This window comes from Mesoplodon bidens, assembly GCF_964165515.1.
Source record: "Mesoplodon bidens genome assembly, chromosome: 9".
Lineage (NCBI taxonomy): Eukaryota > Metazoa > Chordata > Mammalia > Artiodactyla > Ziphiidae > Mesoplodon > Mesoplodon bidens.
Genome location: NC_138166.1, coordinates 33,765,276 through 33,785,009, shown reverse-complemented (window position 1 = coordinate 33,785,009; position 19,734 = coordinate 33,765,276). Strand labels below are relative to the sequence as shown.

At 34.9% G+C, this 19,734-nt stretch overlaps 1 protein-coding gene across 1 annotated transcript in view; it reads left to right on the top strand.

Moving 5' to 3' along the window:
• Positions 1-10,839, top strand: part of ITGB8 (integrin subunit beta 8) — a gene marked incomplete at its 5' end in the record, with an annotated part of 96,200 nt that extends 85,361 nt beyond the window's left edge. Inside the window, 4 exons of the mRNA XM_081244972.1 lie at positions 435-660; positions 1,919-2,025; positions 5,031-5,194; positions 5,291-10,839. Of these exons, the coding sequence (XP_081101098.1) occupies positions 435-660; positions 1,919-2,025; positions 5,031-5,194; positions 5,291-5,413 (620 nt within the window). The 3' untranslated portion in view covers positions 5,414-10,839. The remainder of the gene's footprint in view (positions 1-434; positions 661-1,918; positions 2,026-5,030; positions 5,195-5,290) is intronic.
• Positions 10,840-19,734: the final 8,895 nt, after the last annotated feature.

Here is a 19,734-nt window from a genome sequence, read left to right as displayed (position 1 = left end):
CCTTCAAAGTTATCCCAGGCCCTGAGCAATAATGAGTGACTAAGAAAAAATTATGGAAGCTATTCATAAAATACCCGTTTTTCAAATTTCAAATCAGACAACATTATGTCAGCCTCTGTAGCTTCTTTATATTTGTGTCTTTTTAATTTAAAACTGAATGTACAGTGATCTTCAAGTAGTTGGGCAGCCACTGCGGCAGGGCAGAATTCATAATTGTCAGCACAATAGATTAGCATGGGGAGATTATCTACAATAGAACATCTTTGAAAATAGACACTCCTAAGTCCTGGCATTGTTTATGTCAGACAAATAGAAAGTGATGCTGTTTCTATTCACTTGACTGTCAGTGTGTTTCCATGGAGACGGAAGGGGAATTCATGTTTGGAAATGCTTCACAAAGTCAGTGACCTCAATAACTTAGGTCTTTGTTGCAGGGCATGGAGAGTGTGAGGCAGGCAAATGCCAGTGCTTCAGGGGCTGGGAAGGGGATCGGTGCCAGTGCCCATCAGTATCTGCCCAGCACTGTGTCAATCCAAAAGGCCAAGTGTGCAGTGGAAGAGGCACATGTGTATGTGGCAGGTGTGAGTGCACCGATCCCAGGAGCATCGGCCGCTTCTGTGAACATTGTCCCACATGTCACACAGCCTGCAATGAAAACTGGTATGTGTTTCCTGATTCCAAACATACATAAAGCAGTCCTTCATTATATTCATGTTCGACCTTTTCTATTTTGCCTACCTTAACCTAAAAGTTACCGGATCTTCTCCAGATAAATTGTTATCATCACGCTAAAAAAGAATTGAATGAGGAATTTAGGAATTAGAAGACTTAGACTCCAGTCTTTGGCCATGCATGAGAATTTATCTAGGTATTCACTGCCTTTTTTGAAATAGGTTTTTTTTTTAAAGAATAATATTCAGTGTTCATAAAGGTTCATTGGGTTGTTTTTCCCCCAGCTTTTTTGAGATATAATTGACATATAACCTCGTGTAAGTTTAAGACGTACGATGTGATGATTTAGGGGCTGCCTGCTTCCCAACTTACTATTAATTAGCTGTTTGATCTAGGGCAAGATTTTTAAAATTCTTTGTGCCTCAGTTTCGTGATATTAAAAGTGAGGATAATAATAATACCGTGGTATAATTCTGTGAAATAATTAAATTAGATGTTCAAGCAAAAAATACCTACACCTTTGTACTTGATGCATACTAATCATAGAATAAATGTTAGCTGTTATTATTGTTTTATTTTTATTCTTTTAAAGATAAAGAGTGGTGGCTATGAAGCACTCTAGAAAGAAGTGATGGATAAGGGAAAGGTGATGTTAAATAATGGTGGCATTGTTGTTTTGTGCCAATAATTAATTTTCCAATAACAATTTGAGTCCTGCTCAAAGACCACTACTCAGAATATCACTGTGCCTTACAATTTGTTTTATTCAATTTTTAAAAAGACATTCTCAAGTAAAATTTTTTAAATTATGCATTGTAGGTTATGTAACTCACTAGGAAGATAATGATGGAGTGATGGAGGTATTTCTAATGAACCCAACCAAAATTTGAGCTGTATGTTCATTGCTAAATTTTTCTAGTAGTATCATAATATTCGTCTTCTAAAACATCTGTGCTAGCTGGTTTTGTTTTTGCAGTGAGAGTATCTTATTCATTTCCTAGAGATTTTCTTCTCAGTACAGAAAAATCATTATGTTGATTTTATACATTAAAATATTTTAAGTGGTTAGAATGTAACTTTGCCATGGTATTAAATTCAGCCAAGATTACAAATAAATGTCATAGTTTTCTTTCCCGGTTTTACAATTCTGCTGTCCTAAAGCAGTACCCTATTTTATTTTTTACAGAAAATACTACAGGCTACAACCTTTTAAAAATTAAATGTTTTCACTTGTTTCCCCTTACAGGAATTGTGTGCAATGCCTTCACCCTCACAATCTGTCTCAAGCTATACTTGATCGGTGTAAAACCTCATGTACTCTCAAGGAACAGCATTATGTGGACCAAACATCAGGTAAACAAAAGGTTAATAATCAAAGTACTGAAGAGTATCTGTAGAGAATCATATTCCCCAAAAAGGCTCATAATCAACCATCCTAAAGAAAGAACTAACTGCTTCAATGTTTTCAACCTCCAAGAAATAGTGCTCTATAAAACCAGCTGAGGATATTTGCCATGGTATGGCTGAATTGTTAGATCTCCCACCTAACAATTAAACTACCATCTCAACTACCCAGCTAAATTTGCATGCTGTGCACCTCCATGGAAGTATATCAAACAGATTTTCTAGAGAGACCTCAGTGAGCCAAGAATAGGAGTTTCCTAGGTAGAGTCCATTTCACCCTTAGAGACAAGGTCTATGGAGCCATCATTACCCTTCACAATCCAAACCTGCTTCCAGTTATAACCTTCCTCATGTCAAACGAACATTTACTTTCATGTTTCAGGTGACGCCAAAAAATTCTAAGTAGCAATGATTTGATTTTGCAAAGTACATAATTTCAAAAGGGCCATTCCTCCCTGATAATTTTCATTCTGATATAATTTAGGGGTGAATTAATATAAAGATGGCACAATGGAAAAGGTATGGAAATTTTAGTCTGAAGACCTTAGCTTAAGGCATGTCTCCTGACACTAGTAGCTAAGAAATATCAGCCCTCTTACAAAATTTCACTGAGCCTCAGTTTCCTCATCTGTAAAACAGAGATAATAATACCAACCTCAAAGAGTTGTGTGGATTAAATGAGCCAGTGAACATGAAAAAACTTTTTCAGTTAAAAGATGACATATGAATGGAAGAAACATGTGAAAGCCGTGTTCAAAGATCATTTTGGACAAAAATTCATTAGAACCCAAAAGCCAGCACCCCATTTTGTTCAGGTTTAAGGTGTTAAATTATATAAGAATTAGAAATGAAGCTTGAAATTATGTATTCATTGAAAATGTTCCTACTGCTACTACTATTTCTAGTCTTTCCTCTAACCTGTAAGAATAATTCCAGGTCTTAGAGAGATTGCACAGAATAAACTTTCTCCAGAGTTTTGTTTCCGTCTCCCCTCACATCCACACTAATCTTAGCCCATAATAAATTTGGCTTTGAAAAGAGCCCATGTGCTGCCAGCTGGGGCTGCAGCAATCACACCCCAAAGCCAAGTGCCTTTCCTAATAAATAGAGTCCTTATTGTCAACATGTAATTTATTATGTTAAGGAAACAAACCTATTTTGACCTAAGTGTGGTTACAAAAACTATTCCCTTAAAGCTCCTTAGGAAAAGCCCTTGCTTGACCTAAACTAAGAAAAGAGGCATGGCCAGGGCTAAATTTTTAGCTCTCCAAATTTTAAAATTTAAAAATGCATGCAGATTTGAGCCCCCAAAATGTCCTCCATCCTAACCCATTAGAAATATTTGTAAAATGTATTAGTAGCTAGGGGGCTACCCTCCCCTTCACAACTATTGTGCAAGGAGAGGGAAAGGGCATTTGTTAGCCACCTCTATTATCTATCCACTTGATCACACTTAAAGGGTGTTCTTTTGGTCTTTCTGGCTAAGCTCCTACTAGGCAAGAAGCCATTAAGTGAGATCAAGCCACGTGCCACCTTAGCTGATTAACTATTCTAAGTCAGCCAAGGGAAATGAAAGGCGTCCATGTCACAAACCTGGGCACCACCAAGGGTACCACTTTTGAATAGAGCATCTTGGATTCTTTCTGCGTGTGAGACCATAACAAAGGGAGACTTGCACTTGCATTTGGTGCTTCTATTCCAGTTAGTAGTCCTCCAGCCTCCTTTTAGCACTTCTTTCAAGGAACCTTATCACTATGACCAAGAGAAAATTGGGCTCTAATTCTTCCCACTTAGAGAAGAGCCCCTGACCTTGTTACTGAATTCTTGGCGTATTCAAGAGCAATGCTTGGTCATCCCTGGGATTTCAGACACAAATCACTCATGACTGACTGTTCTTCTAAGCCTTGGCAGGTCCCCTCCCAAAAGGCATTCTCAAGGAGACCTTCAGACAGTTAGGTGAAGTCCCCAAAGTCTGGAGGATGCACGGAAAACACATGCTTCTTTAGGCCAGGAGGTAATTTTGTGAGTGTGGGGCAGCTGGTGAGTTCTGTGGAGTACTTGTGTATTATGCAACCATGTTCCTCTTAGACTAGGGTAATACCTCTGGCAGCCACAGAGCCTGCAGACTTTCCAACTAGAGTTTGCCAAAGGTCTAGGGCTAAAACAGAGACCTAGAATGCCCCTCCTCTTAATGCTGCATTTCCTTTTCCAGCTAGTAATTATCTGTTCTTGAAAAAACAAAAAGCGGAATTTTTAGAAGCAAAATAGGATAGATTTGGTTAACAGACAAGTAAAAAATAAATTAATAACAATTGAGGAAAGAGATTTGGGTATTGTCCCAAATTATACACTCCCATTTCCTGGAGAAGCTATGTATAATAATAATGAAAACTTACACTGCAGTTTCAAAGGAAATATTTATTCATCTATTAGAGTAGCACTAATTTTAGCTTCTGCAGATGTTTACTTTATTTTCCATTACTGATGTGTAACAAATGAGGAGTAAGCATAACAAGAAAAACATACGTTAATGCACGGAACTGTTAAATAATTTTTTAAATCCTATTTTCCACTTAGTGATCCACACCACACCAAAAAAACTGTCCCTCTCTCTGTCACGGATAAAATTATATTTGGTTAAGGGAGTTGGACATATTCCAGTTAGTACAAATAAAGAATCAAGCTGCAAAGAAATAATCTTATTGAATACCTTAATTGTGGCTATTCTCCAAAGGAGAGTTTTCTGTTGAAAATATTTGAATAATAAATGAGTAATAATAATTAGTTTACTTCTTGAATCAACAATAATGGCAGTCCTCTATTTTGAAAATGTAGATTTGCAAATATCTCTGATCCTACTGAGATGATGAACATTATTTACTTCTAACATTATTGTTAGAACCCTTTGATTTACTCATTCCAGTTTTTTAAACCATTTATTTGCTTCTTCACAGAATGTTTCTCTAGCCCAAGCTACTTGAGGATATTTTCCATCATCTTCATAGTTACATTCTTGATTGGGTTGCTTAAAGTCCTTATTATTAGACAGGTGATACTACAATGGAATAGTAATAAAATTAAGTCCTCGGAAGATTACAGGGTGTCAGCCTCAAAAAAGGTCAGTGAATTTTAAAAAATAAATACTTTCAGTATGTTATTGTCTACTTTCAATATTTAGGCACTTAATTAATGATAATATTTCCTCTCCATCAAGGACAAGTTGATTCTGCAAGGCGTTTGCACAAGAGCAGTAACCTACCGACGTGAGAAACCTGAAGAAATAAAAATGGACATTAGCAAATTAAACACTCATGAAACTTTCAGGTGCAACTTCTAAAAAGATAAAAAAGTACTTTATGGGAAACTGGATTTTTAATGATCGCTCCTAAAAATTATTATTATAAAATAATAATTTTATAAGTCACAGGAGGAGATAAATTTTCTAGATCATGCCAGTTGCTGGTTGTCCACTCGAATGAAGACTGACAAGCATCCTCATCATCATGTGACTCACACTGCTGCTGAATTCTTCAGAGAAAAATGTGTCTTACTACTGTTTGATACTAGTGTCATTGTAGCACTTTACTGTAATATATAACTTATTTAGATCAGCATAGAATGTAGATCATCTGAAGAGCACTGATTACACTTTACAGGTACCCGCCATTTCTACACTTCCCAGAGAGACAATGCTGTGAGATAGTTTTGGCATTGTGTCACTACAAGGGTACAGTAATCCCTGCACCAAACATGCAGATGAAAAAATAATACGGCAGTTATACTAATGTTGCCAAACACTTCAACAATTGGCAGTGAATAGACAAGAACAGATACATGAGTAAATGATTAGTGTTTCACTCATTCAAGAGATGAACAGATAAAACCTTAATCTTGAGGGATATTGCTTTTGAAACTAGTTTTATGCATGTGTGTTTGTTTTCTTCTTTTACAAGATGGATATTAATTCTAACATTCTTTCCTCTTTGCCTTTATATTTTGGTTTTCTTTCTTACAGGATAAGTTTATATAATGTCACAGATGACTGGATTAAATAAGTGCTAAGTTACTACTGCCATAAAACCTAATAATAATACAATGTCACTTTATTAGAATACTTTTAAAAGCTGAACATTTAATAAGGTACACTTCAAGTAGCATCAAAATTTGAACAGCTTCGTTGTGTGCAGATGTGGAGTTTTATACTTCCTACCTGGTAAACTGGATGGATTATTTCACCATTTCATTTGTCTAATCATCAGGTGGAAATTCACGAGATATTTAGAAACTCTGCAAAGTTTCTAAGCAAAGTGCCACCCTTTTGAGTCTTCTCCAATATTTATTCCAAGTAGATAGTAGCATTTTTCAAATTAAAAGCTAAATTAAGCTATATTATTTTTGCCCTTCAATGCAGTCTAAGGACATTCTTTCTTTGAATCACCTCAACCCTACTCACCAGAATTCTAAAAGTACACAATTGGAGGAGGATAGACAATATCTTAGAAATAAGCTAATTCACTCTTGTAGTTAGTCAGAGAACTGAGGCTCAGCAAGTTTAAATGATTTCTCCAAAACCCCTAAGTGACCAAGTGGCAACATTCAAAGAGAACTATTTTCTTATTGCCAGGCCAGTGTTCATTGAACAATGTCATACTACCTCTTGAATCTTTAAAATAATCAATTGGCAAGTATTTTTAGATGTGATTTACTGAAGTCCTAAGTATAAGAAAATTTCAAAACAAAGCAGAAAAAAGTAATTCAAACAGAATTGTCCATGGTTGGCTTCCAGTCTATCAGCTAATCAGCTTCTAAGAGACTGCAAAATAGCCTAACTAGAGGGAAGTCCATTCACACCATAGCCTGTGTGAACGGCGCCCCTTGGAGTTGTTCAGTGCTCCGTGCTCATCCAGAGAGCTTGATACAGACAGAGGCCACGAACTTTTATCCTCCCCAACAGGAACTTCATCACAATTACCATATCCTTACAGACTTATTCAGTCTGATTTTATTGGCTAGAAGTCCAACAGTCCTGTATGCAGTACAGAGCTTTGCCTATGACAACTAAGGAATTTATTTTAAATTCCTTTAAAATGTCTTCTTATAATCAGCTTCCCAGACTTTCTGTCTTCCAGCACTTGAGTTAAAGTGCCAGATATCTGCATTTCGATGAAGACTAAATCCCACTCCATATTCTACCCTAAAGAGGATTTAAAAACATATAATAAGTTGTTCTGCAGCGAACAAACACAATAACTCCATCAGCCGTCCCCTGCAGCCAAGCAATTATGATGCTAGGTTGAACTGTATTTCTTTCCCCAAATGAGAAATCAGCGGCATTGACATAATTCAGTACTGTGACTCACTTATGTAAAATACCTTTGATCACCAAGGATAATGCAAAACTTCTTTTTGCAGCATGCCTGTCACAGCATCCTTTTTAAAAAAGAAAATAAATGGATATTTGACAGCCCCCAAAAAGGAAAAAGTGGAAAATATCCATTCACTGAAATGCTGAAAATTTTAAAACATTTAAAAATTTTAAAACATTATGATGTTCATAAGCTAATTTCTATGTGGGCTGAGTTATCCAAAATAGCATAATAAAATGAAATTCTTAAAATAAAGGGATATATATTTTGACACTCTCACTAGTTTGCACTAATTTATAGTGGAACAAGGCTCTTCTCATAGGAAGGGACAAACTTTCTGACAGGCAGTTCAATGCTAGATGATGACTGCAGTTATGCTTGTGATGTCTTGTGCTTTCCTTTTTTACTTAAAGGTCTAATTCTTAAAAGATTTTAGAGCTTATATTTACTTGAACAATTGACATTTTCCTTGTGAGAAAAGAATTAATATTTGACTAGCTAGAATTAATTAAAAGTTAAGGGAAAACAGGGTATTCTTAGATTAAATAATTTATGTAAATAAAGCCTATTTTCAACTAATATGAACACAGGAGCCTTTTGAGATTCACTGATATTAAACACGAGTTATGAAACTTTAAATGATTAACAAAGTTAAGAACTTCAACAACACTTTTGGTACGACAGCATTTCTGTGCCCTAAAGTATTTCATGATTTAGAAATGTGCCATATATGCACTACAATATAACTGTATGCATTTTACTTCTCTGGGGATATCTTTACACTGCAGTGTACATGCATTTATAAGCATCTGATATCTTTTTTTGAAACTTATTAATAGTTATGAAGTCTCAGACATTCTCTGAAAGACTCAGAAATTCACTAAAACTCTGATTATGTCCTAAATGTTTAATTTAGCTTCGGTTTATAAAGATTAAAAAAAAATCTAAGGTTAAACAGAATAGATTTCTCTGGAGGCAAATTTTTCAAAATTCAAAATTAAAATTAGTGGATGCATCAGATGTAACACTTCACTAAAGAATAAATTTCAAAAATTTTTAATATACACTTAATCTTTATTGAAGATATTCTTATGTATGACAATGGGCATCTATAAGATGTTGAAATATGATTATGATGGACTATGAAAATTTTTCTCCTTAGAATTATGTTCCTCCTGGTACCTGATATAGTAAGTTAAACTCAATGGCTTTTCCTTCCTTTCCTTACTCCTGTTCTTTTCTATTCATTTTTCCTAAGAGAGTGCCCCAAAACTTCAAGCTCAATAAGCCTAATTGTGAAAAATAACTGACTGTAATGGTATAATGAAGTTCTTCATTTCCATACATCTCTTAATGATTTTAAAATTTATTTGAATCTATGCACCTGAACAAAGACCCATTAAAAACTAAGAATTTTAAATTTTTACAACTGTTCGACTTCCTTCCATTTTAAAGGATTTGAGATCTATATATTTTAATAAAAGTATCAAGTGAAATACAACCACTTGGGAGTTCAATCATGCGCATATTATATTGTTTTATTTACTCTTAACATTTAATTTACAACTATCCTTATTTATATCGACCTTAAGAACTCCACTTCATGTAATGCAAACTGAGATATATTTTGAAAGAAATATAAAACTAGCATTCTTTCAGATCATTTCCCTTTTCTCTTATAATTCCTCAGTGGTAAATTTATTATGGGTAACTAATTATACATGTTCATATTTCATTAATTCTAAGACATCCACTTTTTAATTTAACATCTCTAAAATGTATCTTGCAGTTGTTGACCTCTTAGATGCAGTGTTTGAAGTTTTGCTTAAATAAACATTATACTAATTTATCTTTAACCAAATGTTCATGGGTACAGGGACATTCATTTTTGTATAAATATTTAATAACACATTTATGATAACATGTGAAGTCAGTTTTCAGTACATCTGGATCACATACAACTCAACATGGAGCCTAACCATCTGATTATGAGTTCAAATCCTGTAGACCTTTAGGTTATAAAAGCTCTTTCAGCCTCCTTCTTATGCTTTATGCTAGTGGCTACAATTTCAGCAAACCCTAACCTAACTGACAAGAATGAGTGAGTTTCCCCCAGGTTTGTTAACAAATTTTTACTCTTTCTATTACTTCCTAAAGAATACTTGCATATGATCATCTCACTTTTAGACAGAATTAACTGGAAAAATATTTCATAAAACCATCATATTTAGATTTAGATTTTGCACATTTAGGTTTTGCAGCATCTTGTATGTCATATGTCAATGACAGGAGAAAAATATGATATAACCAATCAGTGTTGTAGGAAAGTTTTCCCTTCAAGTTCTCTTACATTTTTATTCTTTATCATTTCTGTTCTTTTGTTTGACTTTTTTCTTTGGCTCTGATAAATTCACCTTAAGCCCATGTAACAACTGTCATAAAACTGCATATTTAAATTATTTGACTTATATGAAACGATTGTTCAGCTATCTGGGCAGCTGTTAATGAAATATCTGAGAGTAATAACACTACTCTTTTATCTACCTGGATTACTTTCCCACAAAAATTTACCTTTGTAAGCTAACTCTATTAATCAGGTTTCTAGCCTCCATAACCTATTTCAGTTAAAATAATCTAATCCAACAATAAAAAAACCCAAAACACTGCAGTCATCAAGGATGGAAATTGTATGACTTGTGTAAAAAGTCTTTACTAACTTTACACTGTACAACAGATAAATGTGATTTTGATAAAATTCCACATAATAAGTATGGCACATAGATTTTATTAATATTGAATATAAAATATTTTAATTCTAAATTAAAATAAAATATAAATTTGCACATATTAATATAGAAATTCATTTGGTGTATATTTAACATAACTTTAAAACCATTTTACATTTGCCAGCTACTTCATTAAAGTTTTTTAAATGTCTGCAAAAAAATTAGAAATGTTTTTAAATTTCAGTAATATAACCTATGTGTTTAAGTCCTGCCTTTGTAAAAAAATTTTTTTAATATAGAGTGTATTTTTAAATTAAAATATTTGAATATAAAATAGTTCTAAGAAAGAAACTATTTCTCATTAAGCAAGTTTCTTATTATTTCTGGCTTTGAATTATACATAAATTTAAATTGCCTTAAATGACATAGAAGATTGGGGAATACGATAATTTCACATTGTATATTATGAGCCTGTTCATGTAATTCTGATTGACTACTAACTTTGGTTTATGTATTTATTAAAGAGCTGACACTGTAGTTTGTTGTGAGATGTTTATTTTTATAACAGAGCTTATAACAGTTATGACAAGGCATTTAATTAATGCATCATTCTGTTTAAAAGTAGGTGTTAACCAATATGAAATTCTATGTTTTAAAATAAAAATGTAAAGATCTAAGTACGCACAGAATGCTTCTTTATTTCTTATTGTGTGCTACATGACTCTCAGCACTGCCAGAGAATAGTACATTGTCACACAAGGAAATGTAGTAACATTCATACATGGTCATTGGTAGAGGACATTACATAATGCCAAAAAGCTACTACTTCTGGAAAACTGTAGAGCCAATGATAAAGATGTGAGGCCATCCTAATTGCTCTATTTCCCTTCAATAGCCGCCCAATGGTGAAAGCAGAAGGAATATCCTAATTACAAAAACTGAAAAATTAGCTAAAAGACAAAGGCTTCTACCATCACCCTGATACAAACATAACATGTTCGTAATCTTCAACTGCACATTCTCCAGAGCCATATTTAAACAAGTGAAATTTATGGAGTACCCTTGTGTTGTGATTTTCCTTTATTTAATCTAGTGGAAAAACTAAAGCAGATGAGGGAGCACACTGAAAGTTAAATAAGATATGCAGACAGATTTCCTGTCCTTAAGGAGTTTTAATAGTTTGAAGGGAAGGATATGTGTGGCATACTATAGATAAAAGGGTTTCACTGGAGAGATCAGATGGAAGCTATCAGGAGGTTTAACAAGGCCTTTGTTTTTGAGGATTCATCCCAGTTGGGTTTGGGCTACAGTCTTTCAGGCTCAGAATACTGATTTTGTTATGAGTGTTGTTTGGCCCCATTCTTCCCTTCCCTCTTTAGCAATAGGACCCACACCCTGAGTTTGAATAGAGCACACAGCTGAGACTTAACTACCCAGACTCCTTTGCAGCTAAATGTGGTTACAGGACTAAATGTTGGTCAGTGGGGCAGATGCAAGAGGAACCCAGGATCTCACTTCCCCTTTCCATGTTTTTGCTATCTCGACAATTAGAGGTGTCTTGGCAAAGGAAACCCTGTGCTGAAATATTCAGAGCTTCCCCCTCAGCCAAGAACTGCTCTTCTCAACTGAACCCTGGTAGGGAAACAATCTTTTTAGCTAAACCATTGCATTTGATGGTATAGCAGATATTTTGTACTCTAATGATGTGTTATTTATATAATTGTCTTACTCCTCAGTGATACTAAATACCATTTCTGTCAATTTTTCAAATAAGGAAAACAAGGCACATAGAGGTTAAGCACCGTGTATAAATGAACACAGCCAGTAGGTGGCCAAGGCCGGATTCATAGGAAGATCTGTTTTTCATTCCATAAATGACTGATCATATGTTTTATGAGGATAGATTTTTACGAAGTTAATTAGTTTTACTAGTTTAACTATGTCCTTATGAACCAAAAAAAAAGTGCAATAAAGTTGAAGAGCTAATATATGTGCAGAAACACTACACAGGAAGAAGTGAATGGAACTTAAAGATGAAAAACAAAATGTTAAGTGCACTCAGATGCTGTAACTAGACTGGAGCAGTCCATGGAGGATAGCATTTGGCCTAGGCCTTGCAGGAAAGGTAAGTGTAGACATGCAGAAAAGAAAGTTCATGGAGAGGTAAGGGAAGAGTAAAGTAGAAAAGGGTGGGGATTCCATCCAAGAACATTGAAATCTTGTTGAGATGCAGCATTGGATACAGAAAAACAGTAACCTACAGGTTCTAGTCTATGGGAAGCCTGCTTTCCTGACTAAGAAGTTTGAACTTTGGTTACTAGGAAAAAGCAAGCCCTGAAGTTTTTGCACAGAAAAGTGGTATTACTGGACCTATACATGGTTTGGAATATACTAACATAAACTAAATATAATTTTTAATTAAACATTAATTTTATCCCCCTAATACTAAATATAAATACCACTTAATAATGTTAAATATTTAATTCTATTAAATGCCATTTAATAATAAATTTAAATACTATTTAATACTAATGTAAAAGAAACTGAAGTATACAAAAGCAGAAAAATTTGAAAATCCGACTTCCTAACGGCAATCACTTTCATATGTAGGCATATTTTCACTTTATTTTTCTATGCACTTTATAGCTTATTATGCAGATAACACATATTTGTTGTAAAACATCCAAAAATACCTTGACATTAAAATTAAAATAAATATTACTCCAATCCAACCACTCAGAGTTGACCATTGCCAAATATTATGTGTGCGTGTGTTTGTAACTAAGAAAGAAATATGCTATTAATAGTATGGTATAAAGATATTTTTTCTTCGAAAACATTTCAAACATTTTTCCATGTCAAGATTTAAACTATAGTTTTACTAGGTGGATATAATCCCATCCAAGAATGTGCCACAATCATAGCTCTATGTTCAATGAGAAAAAGAATGAGCAAGAAATGATACCAAATATAAAACAATGGTCAACAACTTTAGTATTCAATAGGAGGAGATTGGTTAAATCAACTGTTTTTGAATGGGAGAGATTTGCACATTTATAATGGCAGAGGAGAGGGAGCCAGTGTAGAGAGAAATGTTTATATTGGGATGGTTTGTATTGGTCTAAGGTACAATAGGGGAGCATTTCAAATTATGACAAAGAGGAATCAGTGAAATGAACTTAGAGAATTCTCGTGAGGAGATAAAGATTTAGACAAAAGTACAAAGGGAGGGAATAAGAGCTACTGCTACATGGAAAATTAGAGAGAACTTGGAGATTGGCTAGATACAGGTGATAAGGAAAGAATTTAGTTGAATAGAATTCTAATGCCAACTCTGAAAGTCACTACAGACTTCTACCCAAATTGGATAAAACTCCCAATCTGGTCTCACAAACCACATTGTTCTTGCCAGCCCATGACTTTTAGACTAAATTCTAACTTCATCAAAATATTTGGCCAGACAAAACTAAAGCTGCAAATTTTTAAACCATGTCAATGGTCATGCTTTCAGTATTATCAAAATAAGCCTAAGTGCAAGATAAGCAGTATCTCCTTTTAATCTAGTTATTTATATATGAATATTTTGATCATAATTAGAAGTACTGGTGGGCTGCACAAGAAAAACAAATGGCACCTTGGCTTCCAACTTGGCAATCCTTTGGCACTTATTTGGACTGGTGCATTATTTTGTACTTAGGGCCCAGTGCTGTTTAGACTTCTTCCAATGAATTTCTTAAAGGTCATAAAAAACTATCTGTCTATAGTGGTGAGAGGAAAACTCTTTCTTTATTGGGCTTTGTCATACTTTGTGCTGTTTTGCCATTGTTATGAGTACAAAATACATTCTAACCATCATTAAAGTCATGAGAGATAATTATCCATTTAAGAAAATCTTAATTTGCCATTAACAACATTTAAAAAATATTTTCCCTTATTAAATTAAGGATAATCTATAGGTCCAAGATTTTCAAAGAGTAGTTCCCAGACCAGCAGCATCAGTGTCACATGAAAACTTGTTAGAAATGCAGATTTTTAGTCTCTACCCCAAATCTTCTGAATCTGAAACTCTGGGAATGGGGCCCAGAGATCTGTGTTTTAACAAGCTCTCTAAGTAATTCTGATGCCTGCCAAAGTTTAAGAACCATTTCCATAAAGAGTAAAAGTTACCATCAGGAAACCAAAAGCTATAGATTATGCTTACTGGTGCACACAGACGAGCACCTGATACTTAATACTCAGTGCAAGTACTTATTTATTAAGTGTTGAATGAGTCAGTGATGTTCTATTTTCTCTGAGCCCCTCAAACATGTCCCTTTGAAAAGACTGTGCTCAAAATTTGTCTGTCATTTATTATAGCTAAAATCAAAGTAATCAAATGATTGTCTGGCATGTTGTTTAAGAAAATAAAATTGACTTCAATTACTTTTTAAAACAAGCCTAACATATCCAGTGTATGTAGAGGCCCACATTAAATATTTTTATTAGCTACAGGCAGTTCTCTTTATTCTGTCACTTAAACACTCTCTGTTCTTCCCAAAAGCTAAATGCATACAGATTTATGTGTGGGTGTATGAGAGAGTGGAGGATCTCTACCACTGCCCTAATAGGGAAATTCCTAACACGGTCTGTGGAGTTCCACCTTGGTCAGAGGGCTAAATCTTCTCTTCATATTCTCATATCCACCAAAGTATACAACTTCTCTCCCTCCTCTCTGTTCAGAGACACTTGCAAGTGTCAAGGTCTATTGGCTGTCTATAGGGAATACAAATGGGACAGTGATACCAAGGACAGCTGGGTACAGCATCCCTTCCATTCCACCCACTGGTCACTGGAGTAGAAAACCCTTCTGCTCCCTCTTACTTTGAGGAATCACATTTGTTTACTCTTCTCTAAGAAAAATATATGTCACCCCTTTCTCCCTTACCCCAGATCCAGTTTTATCTCATCCTGCAAATAAAAAAGTAGCTCTACAGGCATGCATTCAAATTTGTCTCTGGTCCTCTAAATTTTGAACTTATTTTGGTAGTATTTCTGCTTTAGTGTGTACTTGGACAAGGGAAAATAATCTGTACAGTATCAGTGAATAGAAAAAAGGAAAGGAAACATATGCATATGTGTATACAGGGGCAGACAGACCCGAAGAATAAGAAATGGTACTGAGAACTTATTCTGGGGCTCTGGATCCCTCAGGCCAAGGAGGATATAAAGAGAGGGCAGAGACAGGAAGGAATGGATACTGTTAAAAATAATTTTTGAGAGACCCTTGCCTTGAATCTCCACTTCAGCTTTCTTTGGGGATAAGAGGGGATATTCCCTCTAACTTCCAGCCTAGTGTGGCTTCAAGGGAACTCTTAGGACCTTTGAAATGTATTCCCTACACCTGGGAGACAGAAGTCTGATGCCTAGCTCATGCCAGAAAAAGAGGCTTCATCATAGATTAGTGCTCATAACACATAAGGCTGCGGCCTGGGTCCTATCTCCCCCCATGAAAACTAGAGGGGAAGAATGGCAAGTACTAGGTATGTCTGTCCTAATTCTAACCAAGTGTCATATATATAGATATAATATATATATATTATATATATATATATAAAATTATCTATTTAATGGCATTTATATATATAATTATATATAATTTGAAACAATAAATAAGTGTGATTTTCTTTCATTTCAAATATCGAAACAATACTATCAGACTCTTCTCAAGAATGATTTTAGGTGTAATTTAAACGCCCTCACCCCGACCAGAGAATTTGAGAACAATGAAAAACATGTACTGAAAACATTTGGAATAATACTGTTTATTATGTTTTTAAAATTATTTAGAGTTTATTTTTAGTGCATTTAATATGCATGAGATTACTTTGTATAAAAAATATTCACCTTAATCTACAGATTGATTTTGCAAATACTGGTTACTTTTCACTTGGCAATTTCCTTGCTTCCTTTGGTTTGACTAAGGTTTTTATTTTTTTTTAATAGAAATACAGACTATTATTCAACATTTAAAATGACTACAGTACTCTCTTTTGCCCTTGGATAAATTGTGAAAAGGCCAATTATTAAGCTTCAAGATTTCATTACTTTGTCCTCTGATGACATTGAGTCTATTTGGGTAGAAAAAATATGTAGAACTCTTCAAGTCAAAATTGTATGACTAGAATGGTAACTATATATGTCGGATTTTAAATTTCCTTTATTAATAAAAGAAATATATGCAATTTAAGTTTCTTCCTAGCTCCTCAGTCATTTAGTAAAATAAGCATACATCTTAACTCTCTATTCTGGTAATGAGTAGATAATGGCCTAATTAGTAAGTAATCATTTGAAAACAAGAGTAGATAGAAGAAGAAACCCACACACTTCCAAAGATATGGGGAGAAAGTAAATGCATTCTTTAAAATGATGGTGAGTGAAGGCATCAGTGAGTCTTTATGATGGGTATAGGTGGTTCAAGAATAAAAGAGAGACAAATGGTGAAGAAAAAGTCACAGCAGGAAAAATCTCCATCACTTATCTACCAGCCCTTACACACACACACACACACACACACACACACTCATTCTCATACACACATACACACACTCACATATACTAATGAGATATGACATGTCATGACATAGCTGCCCAGCATCCCTTTTGGATTTTCTTTCTTTATGTTTAATTTACATGCAATACAATGCACAAATCTTAAGTTTATAATTTGATGAGTTTTGATAAATGTATACACCTGTATAACCACCACAGAACATTTTTGTCACTTCAAAAGGTTCTTTATGCCCCTTTCCGGTCAATCAATCCCCTTCTTATGATAGTTAATTTTATGTCAACTGGATTGGGACACAGTGCCTAGATATTTAGTCAAGTAGGATTCTGGATATTACTGTAAGAGTGTTTTAGGGTGAGACTTACATTTAAATCAGTGGACTTCGAGTTCTCCATAATGTAGGTGGGCCTCATCCAATCAATTGAAGTTGAAGTTGAATCAGTTCTGTCACTGAATCGAGCAAAAGGCTGATCTCTCTCAAGCAAGAGGGAATTCTCTAGCAGTCTGCCTCTGGAGCAACATCAGCTCTTCCTGGTTCTCCAGCAGACTGCCTTTGGACTTGAACTGCAACTCTCCTGAGTCTGTCGCCTGCTGGCCTCCCCAGACAGATTTTGGACTTACCAAGCCTCCACAATTATATAGGTAAATTCCTTTAGGTCTGTCTATCTATCTATCTCTCTATCTATCTATCTCTCCTGTTGGTTCTGTTCCACTGGAGAAACTAACACACCTCCTCTTCCATGCAATCACTGATTTCTCTTACCATAACCAAACAGCTTTCTTACTTGTAATTTCCCTCAGAATTAACAGACCTTCCCCTGACATTTATCCAAACCCAATCTTCTCATAGCAACTAAGTATGGAAGCTAGCATAATACTTAAATTACCTTTGTTTTTTTAAAAAGTCAGGTTTATTGTAGTATAATTTATCCTATAGAAAAATTCATTCTTTTCAGGTGGATCTCAACAAATGCATGTATATCACTGTACAACCATTATCATAATCAAGATACAGAATCATTCCCAAAAGTTTCCAATGCCCCTTTTATAGTCAGTCAATTCTTTCTTATTATCCCCAGCCCCTGGCAACCACTAATCTGATTTCCATCCCTACAGTCTCCTTTTATCAGAATGTCGTACAAATGGAATTATACTGTATACAGCCTTTTGTGTATGGCTCCTTTCACATAGCATAGTGATTTTCAGATTCAACCATAATGGCATGTATAAGTAATACATATTGCTGAACTGTAAGATTCTACTGTATGAATGTACCACAATTTGATGATCCAATCACTGGTTAATGGGAATTTGGACTATTTCCAGTTTTTAATGATCTTTGAGTGAAACTGCTATAAGCATTCTCATAAAGCCCTTAATGCAGACATATGTTTTGTTTCTCTTGTTTAAAGACCTAGGAGTAGAACTGTTAGGTCAAACGGTTAGTGTATGGTTAACATTATCAGAAACTACCAATCTGTTTTGCAAAGTGGCTATACCATTTTACATTCCCAGCTGCAACAGATGAGTATTCCAGTTGCTCTGCATCCATGTTAGGACTCTGTAGTGTCAGGTTTTTAAAAGCCATTCTAGTAGCTGTGTACTGCTCTATCTTGGTGGTTTTAATTTGCACTTGCCTAATGACTAAAGATCTGTAACTTCTTTTCATGTGCTTCTTTACTATCTGTAGTGGCTAGCATCCAAGTCTCCCCCACCTCCCCCACCCCCCCCCAACAAATGATCCTGAGATACTGGTATTCACACCTCTATGTACTTCTCCTAAATTTAATAGGGCTTTGTAACAAATAACAAATAGGGTACCATGAAAATGATACAGTGTAACTTCTGAGGCTAAGTCATAAAAGCCACTGTTGCTTCCTCCTTGATGGCTCTTGGCTCACTCATTTTGACGTGAGCCCACTGCCATATAATGACGACATTCAGAAAACCCTACGGAGTGGACTTCCCTGGCGGTCCAGTGGTTAAGACTCTGCACTTCCACTACAGGGGCCATGGGTTTGATCCCTGTTCCGGGAACTAAGATCCCACATGCTTCCTGGTAAGCACAGTGGCCAAAAAAAAAAAAGCCTAAAGAGAAAACCCTATGAAGAGATCCACTTGATAAGGAAGTCAGGCCTCCTGACACTAACCAGCACCAACTTGCCAGCCATGTGAGCCATTGTGAAAGCAGATCCTCAAGCCCCAGTTAAGGCTTCAGATGACTGCAGCCCCCACCAACATCTTGGCTACAAAACAGAACAACACCAGTTAAAATGCTCCTGATTTCTTGAACTACAACTACTCAGAAAAATTTTTATCATTATTTTAAGCAACTAGGTTATTTAGTAAATTGTTATGTGATAATAGATAATTAACACACCATTCATATCTTTTCTTTGGTAAAATGTATGTTCAAGCCTTCAGTCTATTTTTTTTTAATGGGTTGTCTTCTTGTTCTTGAGTTAAAAGATTTCTTTATATACTTTGGGTATAAATCCTTTATAAGATAGGTGTTCTTCAAATGTTTTCTCCTAGATTTTTGGCTTGTTTTCTTTCATTTTCTTAACAGACTCTTTCAAGGAAAGAAATTTCATATTTTGATGAAGTCCAATTTGTCTACTTTTTCTTTTGTGGTTCATACTTTTGGTGTCATATCTAAGAAATCTTAGCCTAATGAAAGGTCAAAATATTTTTTTCTCATATTTCCTTCAGGAAGTTTTATAAATTTAGGCTTTACTTTTAGATATGCTATCCATTTTTAAGTTTTTAAAAAATACAGTGGAGTTCATTATTTCAAAGTCTAATTATTCCAGCAACGTTTCTTAGAAAGACTATTCTTTATCCATTTAATAAACTTAGTACCTTTGTAAAAAAAATAAGAATCAATTGACTACAGTTGACTCTCAAACAATGCAGGGGTTAGGGGAACTGATCCTTTGCACAGTCCAAAATTTGGGCATAATTTATAGTCAGCCCTCAGTGTGCATGGTTCCTCCTTGTCTATGATTCAGTATCTGCA